Here is a 12683-nt window from a genome sequence, read left to right on the forward strand (position 1 = left end):
GCTTAAATCAATTGTCAATAATTGGTTTGATTAATGCTTTAATCACTTTATTATTTATTTATTTAAAATTCTTTCTTTTTTACATGATTCACCGCAGTAAGGCCAAATGCTATTCTGTGAGTATATAATTTATTCTTATGTGAACATATATTAACTGCTAAGTGTTTGATTTCTTGTCCTGTAGATCATACATATATTTTATCTCATAACTTTTGATTCATAGCATGTGTGTATCATGTGTTATTGCCTGTCTAATCTGACTTCTATATCTCTGTTTTTAAAATCTTTCATTTCAAGGGTGATGATTTTGATGATGATTACACCAACACGGCAGACCTCAACTTGTATGGAAATATCTGATGAAAATGCCATGCCAAATGAACACAGTAGACTTCAACATCTTCTGTCAGAGATCATGAGAGCAGGCAATCCTGTTACATATTAATGAAAAAACTGAGTGTTGCATTTTAAGCCTGGCCTAACTGCCTAAACATGCATATAGGACCATATTACTGTATTTACATAGTTTGTTATGATGCTTACACCGCTTCTACACCAGACACATCACGCCACAACAGCTGTCAACACTGGACACGATAAAGCAACCATTGCAAATACATTTGTCTTTCCTATGAGGAGTATTGCAAGTGCTTTGAGTATGTCATAAATAGAACATAACTAATTATAATGAGTTCGATTGTCTTTTGTCGCATCATTGCGCCACTTACGTCTGGTGTAGACACGGTGTTACTCTCTTATAAGAAAAAAGTTCTATGTAGGGTTCTGTCAGGCACTTCATACCTTTTAGAGGTTCCCAATATGATAGTTTATGGACTTAGGTTTAATTAATTAAAAAAATATAATTAAGGCACTAGTAAATATACTTTATCACCATTGAAATAACCCATTAAACATGAAAGTATTATCCAATCATTTAAGACTTTGGCATTATGAGTTCTGTTATACATAACCCCATTGAACCTTTTTTCTAAGAGTGTACACTCAAAAAAATGATTTTAGCTCTTTGTTCAATTTCATTAATTAAAATGAGCATATACAACACAACCCTTCATAGAAATGATTCCAGCTTAATTTCATTAAATGTAATCAATGTAATTTTTAAAAAATTTGGTTTACCAAATTTTTTTTAATTGAGTCAACATGAATATTTTTCGTTCGTCTTAACCGGATGTCACTCAAAAAAAGAATTTTGGCCTCTTGTTAAAATAATTAATTACAATAAGCAAAAGTAACATGATTGTTTAATATTGTCACAACTTAATTTAATTGAGTTCAATCAACCTAATTCATTTGTGTGAAAACTACATGAATCATTGTTGTTGACATCTAACTGGGCAGTGGATCTGTAGTTCCCAGCATGCTTTGCAAGGGACTGCATTAAGAGGGTCAATTTAGGGAAAAAGTGTTATTTTATGTGTTTTTCAGTAAATGGAAAGATGTTGTTAGTTAATGTTAGTGTTTAATGTTCAGTTATGTTATAAACTTAGAGGACTTTCTGTAATGTTTTTGAATTTTGTGGTTACCATTATGCAGAAGAGTGGCGACTGTGTTTAGGCTGTGGGCTCAGTGTTAAGCTTTATATGCATTAAACCTCGTGTTCAGGCTGTGGGCACTCAGTGTACACTGTGTAATCCTCGCTCGCAGACCTGCACAAGTAATAATTCAATTGAACACTAGTAGTGTCTATCATTAGAAGTGACCGTAGTGTCAGATTAACTGAAATTATAATGTTGGTTATTTAATGCAGGACTAAAACTAAATGTAGTTAACCTGACAAAACTTTATCTAGCAGGAATGACTAAATGAATTTAAATTCATACAACAAGATTACAACAAATTATTTCAAACTAATTCGATTTTGTTGGAAAAATGTAATTCAATTTCGTGGAAAACCTTTCCTTAATTTAATTAAGTTCGTTCAACAGATTATTTTTTTGAGTGTACATTGTAAAGGTATAAAAAACATTATTAATGTACATAAATAAGTCATATAGTACTAATATACTTTTTAATGTGTGAGAGACAGTGAAACATTTAGTTGAACTGTAGCTGAAAGTTAATACTGTATTTGTGTTTATTTTTCATTTTTGAGATATAATTTGCAGACCCCATGTAACTTGACCCCCATTGACACTGTTTTAGTAACAAGCTGTTTTTTGTTGACTAAAAATACTCAAATGTAAATAGCATCTTGATGTTTACTTTGTACCATATAGTTTATTAAAGGTTTAATAATGTGCACTGCAATTCATTCACTGTTACAGTTTTCATCTGTATTTCTGTATGTCATTCCTACTCTGTTTGGGCAGGTGGTTTTAGAAAATAATTGCCAGCATCAAGAATGTCATATACTATCTTAAATTCTGGATGTTTCTGGTTCAAATGATTTAAAATCACAATTAAAATGATTTACAAAAACAGGCCCTAACTCACAAATAAACCACCAATATCTCATTTCATGTTGGGGCTAATGTACAGTCAAACCAACATTTATTTAGACACCTTCAACATTTCTCACATTATCACAATTTATTCCCTATAGAAATTGAAATGGTAATAAAATATAACAAGAATTTAAGAGTTGATATTTCACTGGTTTTGGCCATCCTTCTGGTCAACCAATAACCAAGCAATGCTTAATTTTGTTCAGTCTGTGGTATAAAAAGGTCACTTTAGCAATTAAAGAAAAAAAAAAAAGAAAAAAACTTAAGCAAAACATGGTCAGGTCAAAGTGTCTGAATAATTTTTGGTCTCAAATGTTTATACATTTTACTGGTAGTCCACTGTATGAAGAATTTCCGGGTATAATATGTCACAGTTGACTTTATATAGCTATCCTCACTTACAAAAATTAACTATAGTGTCCTGCACCCACTAGTAAGAAATAAAAAATATATATATCTGGTGTCTGATTAATTTTTGGTTTGACTGTTGGTGCAATACCATGTCCTGTACCATACTGAGGCTAATTCAGAGGCTAAATGGAACAAACCCATGTAGGTTCCAGATACCTCAAAAACCCATTTCGTGCTTACATTGGCCCCACCATGAAATGTTGGCTGGAATGTGCGTGCACAACTGGTCTACACTTGAACCAGTGAAACAAAAAGAAAGAAAGAAAAAAAAAAAAAAAGGAATCCAGCAACACTTGTGGCAAGGGGATCTTTAATAAATTCTAAAACCGTGTTTCGGCTTGAGAGCCTTCTTCAGGGTATACAACAGACACAATGCATTCAAGCCAAACCGCATTGGTAATTTTTTTAATTTATTAAAGCTTCCCTTACCACAAGTGTTGCTGGATTCCCTTTTTTGCATTTTTTTCCACCTACAGTTGGTAAAGATCCTAGGTCCAGATCCTACCGTGCTAACTAGGCTACTCTTGAACCAGAACAAATTATTTTTTATCTAATACACCAGAGCATAAAGCAACATCACAGACAGGCATTAAAACTTGGGGTTTTGGTGATTTCAGGATATACTTTTAGGACGCTTTTTTCTTTATTTGCATCTAAAAGTTATGTCAAGTTTATCAAGAAAATACTGCTTCAAAACAAGACGCCAAATGTGTTACCTCGGTAACTTGAAATAACTAGAGCTTGAAAAAAATTATTGTATCAAGATGTATTGTAGGGTGTAGACTACAGTAGTCTCTGTTGGCTAAGACTGCCCATAATTTGTTCACCTTGTAAGACTGTGTGCACGACTACAAGAAACAGCCTTATTTGGAAGAAAATGTAAAAAATATCCCTCTATATGTTCTTCTCTAAACCAGCACGTTATAATAACAGACTTCACGCCTCCTCAGAATCATTCTCAGAAAAGGAACAGCGCTTTTGTACTTCTCTCAGTCTCTCACATTTTTTCTTACAGTCCACTTCTTTGCTAATGAGACTGCATTAAGTAAGAATGGAAATCAAAGTATACTAAATATTGTATATATATTGTAATAAATGGAACAAGAATTAAGGTTTCATAATTTCCATTTAGCCCATATTATTCTGGGTGGTCAATGCTCCACTGATTTCTGTTGTTAATCTATTGGACAGAATATGTTCCCTATCGTTCGGTCACTACGACGTACGTCGTGGTGAACGACGAATAGGAATCTCGCTAGAGAGGCCAATCTACTTCGAGTGAAACTAAACAAGCCAATGCATATTGGCGTGCAATCATTTGCATCAGCTGTGCAGCCTCGCAGCGCGGGTATAAACGAGCAGCTGGTGCGATTGCACTTCAGCTTTTTGCTTCGGAGCCGAGTGTTTCGATGCTGTTTAATCAACTGAGTGATCAAACAACGAGCAAGCTCTTCAAGATGATCTCTCGTGTCTGGTGCGGGCGATACAGCGCAGCAGCGGGGTCGACTTTCTCTTTCTCTCATTTGTTTTTGTGTTACTGAGCAAAACAAAAAAGCTGTTTTCACAGCTGGTAACGGTGCGCCAAGAGCGATGAATAGCCGTTCTTATGGCTGGTAAGACCGCCGTGGAGAGAGACAGCGCACGACAGGTTGCATATTCCTGTCTGTGTCCGCTGCGACCGTTCCCCTGCGTGCTTCAGTACCAAGGAGAGTATTTCCCTGAAAGAGCTTACATGGGTGTGAGTTGCGTCTTTCTAAAGATGACATTCCACCCGTGTGTTTCTGGTTGCGGTCGTTTCCTGTCCTCACTGACGGCCAGGATCACTGTCTTGCATGCCTGGGAAACATGTGAGACTGTGTTTGTGGGTGGTTCATGTTCTCGCACGGGAACATGACCACGTCGGGTCGGCACGCCGGTCAACTCTTCTTTCTCCGGAAAGTTTGAGTCCTCTCTGTTGTTGGCCAGCCGCTGCTTGTGTGTAAAGCACAGCTGCAGGTCTGCTCGACACTCTGGGGGACCGTGGAGATCGGCGAGAGCTTCCGCGGGGAAAAGCCGACGGATCTCTCGCTCCTCAGCGTGTCGTGTGCCGTCGAGCTGCCGGGCTGCAGTGCGGGTTGTCACGGCAACCCAGCGCTCGCTTGGCGCTCTAGGTGCGCGGTCTCCTTGTCTATTCTCCGTTGTAGCGCCCTCCCTGGTGGCCACCAGGAGAGGTCTACTTCAGTAGAATGACTTGGGTGATCTGAGAGCTGAGGGCTTCTGCTTCGGGGAACCAACCCCCTAGGGCCCCTCCCTCTCTAGCGCATCACAAGTTGTGCAGCTTCTGGATGGGATTGCTGGTCCTTCAAAATTGGAGGAACCTAGCGTTTCATTCAGGGCTCCAGCTGAGGGCAGATGTCGATTGCTGCATCGGAGAGAGGGCCTGTTTTGTTCTGAAAATGAGGGTATGCTGAGTTCCCACTGTAATAGTGTGTGTGCTTATGCTGAATCAGATTCAGAACTGACAGCCATGCTTTCCCGGGTCTTTCTCGGATGTGCATTGAAAACTTAGGAGTATGGAGCTATATTGGTGCCAAAATATGGAACGCCAAAAGTGCCAAATTCTGCATAAGTTTTCACCTCTCTCGCTACCCTCGATGGTGGGGTGGCTGTGCCCCTGGCGAGCCACCTCTGCCCTGCATGCGAGGCCAAGTCACTCTTATTGCACGAGGGTAGTTCTGAGCCGGAGTTGAGCTGCGCTTGTCGACTGACCGTGTTCAAGTCACAGCGCAGGCCCTCGGCCAGACAATGTCCACCTTGGTGGTCCAGAAGCGCCCCTGGCTGTCCTTGCAGAGGTGCGAGACGTCGTCAAAGTACGCTTTCTCGATGCTCCCATCTCACAAGGTGGCCTTTTCGGCGACACTGTTGAGAATTGGCCCAGCAGTTCTCCGCAGTTAGCAGCAGACTGAAGCGCTTTCCCCGATGTACCACCAGAGTGCCTCGTTGGCTGCCCCTCAGTCTACTCGTCGCCAAGGGTGTCATCCCCTGCAAAAAAAAAAAAAAAACACTCCGGCACGAATCTTTTGAGTGTTCCACCACTGGAGTCACAGTGTTACCTAAATTCTAAAAAAAAAAAAAAAAAAAGAGCAGTTCTTCTATCCCTGGGTCTGAAGAGGGCCAGGAGAGCAGTGGGAGGAGAGAATCCTCACCACTCTCATCCGCCTCTTCTATCGCCAGCAGGCAACAGTGTGCAGTTCGAGAACGCAACCAAGCCGCCTCCTGCACCTCCTGCCTCGTGGAACCGGGTAAGTGTTGCATAGCACACTCAGACTCCGCTGCGGGCCGCCTCCCAGAGAGAGCCTCCCGAGCCGAGCCCCTGTGTTCCACCTCGCTGCCCCACTCCGGGTACGCCTACGGTCCCTTTGGTCCCGCTTGTACGGTCTCTGCGAGCCTGGCTAGTGCTCCCCAGTCCGTCTCGCTGGCTCATTCGGACCATCAGGCTCGGCTATGCGATTCAGTTCGCCCGGCGTCCCCGCAAGTTTCGGGCCATCCACTCCACTACAGTGAGAGCAGCCGATGCCCATGTCTTGTGCGCGGAGATCGCAGTCCTACTGGCGAAGGACGCGATAGAGCCGGTCCCTCCAGCCGATATGAGGTCAGGGCACTACAGTCCCTACTTCATTGTACCCAAGAAAGGTGGTGGGTTACGACCGATCTTGGACCTGCGAGTTTTGAATCGGAGCCTTCACAAGCTACCGTTCAAAAAGCTTATGCAGAAACGCATTTTCGAATGCATCCGTCCCCGAGATTGGTTTGCAGCGATCGACCTGATGGACGCGTACTTTCATGTCTCGATTCTTCCTCGACACAGGCCGTTCTGTGCTTGCGTTCGAGGGTCGAGCATATCAGTACAAGGTCCTGCCCTTAGGCCTGTCCCTGTCTACCCGTGTCTTCACGAAATTCACAGAGGGGGCCCTTGTTCCCATGAGAGAACAGGGCGTTCGCATCCTCAACTGTCTCGACGACTGGCTCATACTGGCACACTCTCGAGATCAGTTATGCGAACACAGGGACCTCGTGCTCAGGCACCTCAGCCAGCTGGGCCTTCAGGTCAACTGGGAAAAGAGCAAACTCGCCCCCGTGCAGAGGATCTCTTTTCTCGGTATGGAGTTGGATTCGGTCGCTCAGACAGAGCGCCTCACAGAGCAGCGCGCTCAGTTGGTGTTGAACTGCTTGAACACGTTCAAGGCAGGACGGCGGTCCCACTGAAATTCTTTCAGAGGCTCCTGGGGCATATGGCAGCAGCAGTAACCCCGCTTGGACTGCTCCATATGAGACCGCTTCAGCACTGGCTTTTCGGCCGAGTCCCGAGATGGGCGTGGCATCACGGCACTCACAGGGTGACAATCACACCGGAGTGCCGCCAGACCTTCAGTCCGTGGTCGGACCCCTCGTTCCGTCGGGCAGGAGTCCCCTTGGAACAGGTGTCCAGGCATGCTGTGGTTTCACAAATGCCTCTCCCACCGGCTGGGGTGCCACGTACAACGGGCATGCAGTGTCAGGGGTGTGGACGGACCCCCAACTGCATTGGCACATCAACTGCCTTGAGTTGCTTGCAGCACGTCTCACTCTGAGCTGCTTAAAAAAGCCGCTTCAGGGCAGAGACGTGCTGGTCCGTACGGACAACACTGCGACCGTTGCGTACATCAACCGACAAGGTTGTCTACGCTCCCGTCTCATGTCGCAACTCGCCCACCATCTCCTCCTCTGGAGTCAGAAGCATCTGAGGTCGCTTCGAGCCATGTATGTCCCCGGTGTGCTCAACCGTGTGGCCGACGAGCTATCACGAGCTGTGCTTCGGGAGAATGGCGACTCCACCCCCAGGTGGTTCAGCTGATTTGGAGAGAGTTCGGGGAGGCTCAGGTAGACCTGTTTGCCTCCTCAGAGACCTCCCGCTGCCAGCTGTTTTACTCCCTGACCGAGGGAACACTCGGCACGGACACACTGGCTCACAGCTGGCCCCGGGGCCTTCGCAAAAATGCGTTTTCCCCAGTGAGCCTACTTGCACAGACTCCGTGCAAAGTCAGGGAGGACGAGGAGCAGGTCCTTCTGGTGGCTCCCTATTGGCCCACCCGGACTTGGTTCCCAGAACTCATGCTCCTCGTGACAGTCCCTCCCTGGCCCATTCCTCTGAGGAAGGATGTTCTGACTCAGAGACGGGGCACCCTATGGCACCCGCGTCCGGACCTCTGGAAACTCCATGTCTGGTCCCTGGTGGGACGCGGAGGTTCTAGGTGACTTACCCTCAGAGATACTTAACACCATCACTTCTGTGCAAGCGCCGTTTACGAGACGTGCATACGCCTTGAAGTGGAACCTGTTCGTTGAGTGGTGTTCCTCTCGCAGAGAGGACCCCCGAAGATGTTCGATAGGGTCAGTGCTTTCCTTCTTGCAGCAAGGGTTGGAGCGAAGGCTGTCTCCCTCCACCCTCAAAGTACACGTTGCCGCTATTTCAGCTTATCATGACCACATAGATGGCAAAACAGTTGGAAAGCACGACCTGGTCGTCAGGTTCCTTGGGGGGCGAGACGATTAAATCCTCCTCGTCCCCCCTCCATACCCTCTTGGGACCTTTCCCTGGTGCTCCGAGCACTTCAGGATGCTCCCTTTAAGCCTTTGCAGTCAGCAGACTTAAAGCTACTCTCCTTGAAGATTTTGCTGCTGATTGCACTGGCCTCGATCAAGAGGGTAGTGGACCTACAAGCATTTTCGGTCGACGAATCGTGCCTAGAGTTCGGGCCGGGTGTCAACCATGTTGTACTGAGACCCCGGCCTGGCTATGTGCCCAAGATTCCTACCACTCCCTTTAGAGATCAGGTAGTGAACCTGCAAGCGCTGCCCCTGGAGGAGGCAGACCCAGCCCTGGCTTTGCTCTGTCCCATTCGCGCTCTGCGTATGTACGTGGACAGAACTCAAAGCGTCAGAACCTCAGACCAGCTCTTTGTCTGTTACGGAGGCCAGCAGAAGGGAAGGCTGTCTCCAAGCAGAGGATGGCCCACTGGATAGTGGATGCCATTGCCTTGGCTTACCAAGCTCAAGGCGTGCCCTGCCCTCTCAGGTTGCATGCACTCTCCACGAGAGGCGTTGCATCCTCCTGGGCGCTGGCACGTGGCTCCTCGCTAACAGATATCTGTAGAGCTGCGGGCTGGGCGATACCTAACACGTTCACTAGATACTATAGCCTACGTGTAGAGCCCGTGTCCTCCCGTGTTCTCACCCTAAACGGGTAGAAGCACTGTGAGTACCAGCTCTGTCGGCTTGCTGCACCCTACTGTGCACCCTTATTGCTCCAGAGTTAAAACCTGTCAAGTCCTCCAAACACCCTCGGCCCGGACGTCGCGGAGCGTCCGGTGCCAGGCCTTTACCCGCTGAATCCTTGAGAACCGGGTCTAGGCTGGGTCCCATATGTGTATATCTTCCAAGGCTGCTCCTAAACGGAAGCCCGTGTCTTTCCCTTGGGCTAAGTCACCCATTATTCATATGCAGTACAACCCTTGGGTTAGTCCATATGTGTATTCCCACATAACTCTTCTTAAGAATGTGGTTCCTGCAGCGTTCCCCTCCCTCAGTTCGGGCACGCTTTCCCAGTGTTATCCATTAATCTCACTGTATGGGTTATCACGGAACAACAGTGAAGGATACTCTTGGTGTAAGCCCTCTCCTATCGTCCTTCCAGGCAAGAAGGTGTAGAGGCTTGCTCAGGGCGCTGGATGGGGTGCAGCAGCTGTGGCACTTTGGTAGGGATTCCTATTCGTCGTTCACCACGACGTACGTCGTAGTGACCGAACGATAGGGAACGTCTCAGTTACATATGGTAACCCTCGTTCCCTGAGGGAGGGAATGGAGACGTACATCCCGTCGCCACATCTGCTGCGACCCGCCGGGGCAGCCAGCTCACCGGCTCGGCTCCTCAGCGAAAAACTGAAGTGCAATCGCACCAGCTGCTCGTTTATACCCGCGCTGCGAGGCTGCACAGCTGATGCAAATGATTGCACGCCAATATGCATTGGCTCGTTGAGTTTCACTCGAAGTAGATTGGCCTCTCTAGCGAGATTCCTATTCGTCGTTCACCACGACGTACGTCTCCGTTCCCTCCCTCAGGGAACGAGGGTTACCATATGTAACCGAGACGTTCTTGCCTTTATTTATTTTTGTGTACAACAAAAAGTTGTTTGTTTTTACTTAAGGGAAAACCCAGGAACATGATGGGACCTCTGCTGCATAAACTGCTTTTACAAGGTATATAATCTGTTTCCTTCTCTTCGTTTAGTTTAGAGCATTTAAAAATACAGCAATTTGTGCTGTATTTAGTGTGTAAATATTGTTTTCATATTGGATGAGTTGAACAATGTTAAATATGTAAGGAATAATTGACGACAGGCCGTTGAATTATTAGAAAAATAATGCACACCCGTGTGCATTATTTTTCTAATAATTCAACGGCCTGAAGTCAATTATTCCACTTATACTACAGTTACCACACCTCGAAACATTGTTCAGATTATGTATTTCAAGACGTTTGTAAAGTTTTTGTCATTAAAACGCTCTTGTATGTAGGACTAATTTCTTATGCATCTAATCCAATGCCTCCGTTGCTAATTCCAAAACGTCATTTTAGAGTTAGTAACGGAGGTTTGAGCCACTGATAGCAGACTAATGCTGGGCACACACGACTAGCTGACACATTCTCTGACTGTTTTCATCGCAGCAGATTATAAACACCGACTTTGAACACAGACTGAACGCGCTGAACACGCGTTTGGGCATGATCAGTCATCAAATTACATTCATAACCGGCCTTAAAGTGTGTCCTCGGCTTGGCTTTATGCAGTTATTAGAGAGAGATGTTGCAATAATGAGACAGAAAAGCATGTGCGTCAATATTAATATTTATTTATTAATTCAATTCGTTTTAATTAATTCGTTAATTCTTTTTTTTCTAGTATTGACAGATGACAGTAGGCCTAGACTAGCCAAATAAATGAAAAAAAAAAAGCCTTTTAACAAGTAAGACCTATCAATATTGTATTTATTTGTTATATTATCTGCAATAAAAATCCGTGCTGCAGGACTCTCCATTTATTTAGCCTATATTCAGTTTAATTTTCTATTGATTATAGATAGGAATATACTTTAAAATTAAACTTCATGTTTCCATTGATTGTGAAGCTAGACATTGAAAATTGCAGATCAAGCGCATGCGGCTAAATGTTTTTTCTTGTTATGAATTGTATCCTATTTTCCGTTATTACAGTTAACTACGCGAAGTGATATGGAACTGTAATGCGGTCAAGACCTGCCTGGAACTACTTTAGCTGTGCGTTTCCCTGAAAATAATGCACACCTTAGAACGTTCGTCAACCAATCAGATTCAAGCATTCAACGGCCCTGTAGTATAATGCAGTGTAATGTACAGGTACAGGCCATCATGCACACAATTACAGTTGGAAATATGCAAGGTTGTTTCCGAATTCCCAAAGTATATGTCAATTTAAATTTTGTAAACCCAGCCAATCTGCACAATGAAAGCGTCCACTTATTTTTTTTTTTACATATATGTACGTGTACATACATAAACCGCAAATAATTCCATGTGTAAACAATAATTCATGCATTAAATACAGCAGAAACTCCTGCAAAAATCAACATATTTTAAACACTCCCCAAACATCACTAATTACACTTGACAGCAATTAGATGCTGCCTGGCATTTTTTGTATACAAATTGAAAACAATGTCAAGCAAAAAGCAAAACAAGCATTTTGAAATGTGTGTATTTTATATAATCAGGGGAAGGGGTTTGTGTGGATGATTTTTGCCTTACCTGTGGGCCCCGTGATATCATGCACAATTCACCCCAACGGGCACTGTCTAAATGTCATGGGGTGATTTTTTTATTAATTTATTCTTTACTATCTGACATATGGTATCCAGTCCTCACAAATTAGTGGAAAAGTCATTGAAATGTGTTGGTCAGAAAGTGTGGGAATGTTCTTTACAAGTTTATATTCATTAGTTTTATTAATTACACAAAATGTGTCAATAAAAAAATCGGTTCCTTGTGTATTAGCATGAATTAGTTGACATCATTTTAAAAGTAATATACATATAACCTAAATATACAATCCCATTTTGAGAGTCTTTATGCATTAACACCAATATTTTTGAAAAATTACTTTATCTTCCATTCAGCTATTAATGTTCTCCAACTTTTGTCCCACAGCAGTTCTTCTGTATGTTGCTTTAGCATGGGAAGTGAAAATGCCAAAAGACATTCACAGTCTCCAAGGTTCCTGTCTGGTTATACCATGTTCTTTCTTTTACACATCATACCCACCCAACTACCCATGTAGAGTTGTGTGGTATCAGTGGGTCTCTAGTGGTTACCCTTTAGTTTATGATTCATGGTATCCATATGATGTCATTGAGAAGTTCAGAGGAAAAACTGATTTATATGGAAAATCGAGTTGGGATTGCAGTCTGCTGATCACAAACCTGGAACAGTCTCACCATGGAGAAAAAATATATGCATGGATTGACCCTGAAAATGTTGGATGGCGCACCTATGAATTTTATGAAGTCACTTCTACAATTCTTGTTGATGGTAAATATTCTTGGAATAATATTCTTCTAGTTTAATATTATGTGATTGTACAACTGTGGCTGGAAGTATTGGTCAATAATGTTCAATTACATTAGACAAAATATGCTTCTCTCAAACTGACTTGCTTTTAACTTTTTATTTTATTTTATTTTTTTAATTCTAATTCT

General features: G+C 43.8%; 2 protein-coding genes across 3 annotated transcripts in view; both read left to right on the plus strand.

The window, feature by feature from the left end:
* Window positions 1–2260, plus strand: part of LOC307167352 (sialic acid-binding Ig-like lectin 14) — a 54958-nt gene extending 52698 nt beyond the window's left edge. For both annotated transcript variants that reach the window (XM_079886385.1, XM_079886386.1), the window contains exons 9-10: window positions 98–116; window positions 298–2260. In XM_079886385.1, the coding sequence (XP_079742511.1) occupies window positions 98–100 (3 nt within the window). In that variant the 3' untranslated portion in view covers window positions 101–116; window positions 298–2260. The remainder of the gene's footprint in view (window positions 1–97; window positions 117–297) is intronic.
* Window positions 1–12683, plus strand: part of LOC307167355 (sialic acid-binding Ig-like lectin 14) — a 340868-nt gene that overhangs the window by 246832 nt on the left and 81353 nt on the right. The window lies entirely within an intron of this gene.

Source organism: Squalius cephalus (genome assembly GCF_949319135.1).
Source record: "Squalius cephalus genome assembly, chromosome: 11".
NCBI classification, from domain to species: Eukaryota; Metazoa; Chordata; class Actinopteri; order Cypriniformes; family Leuciscidae; genus Squalius; species Squalius cephalus.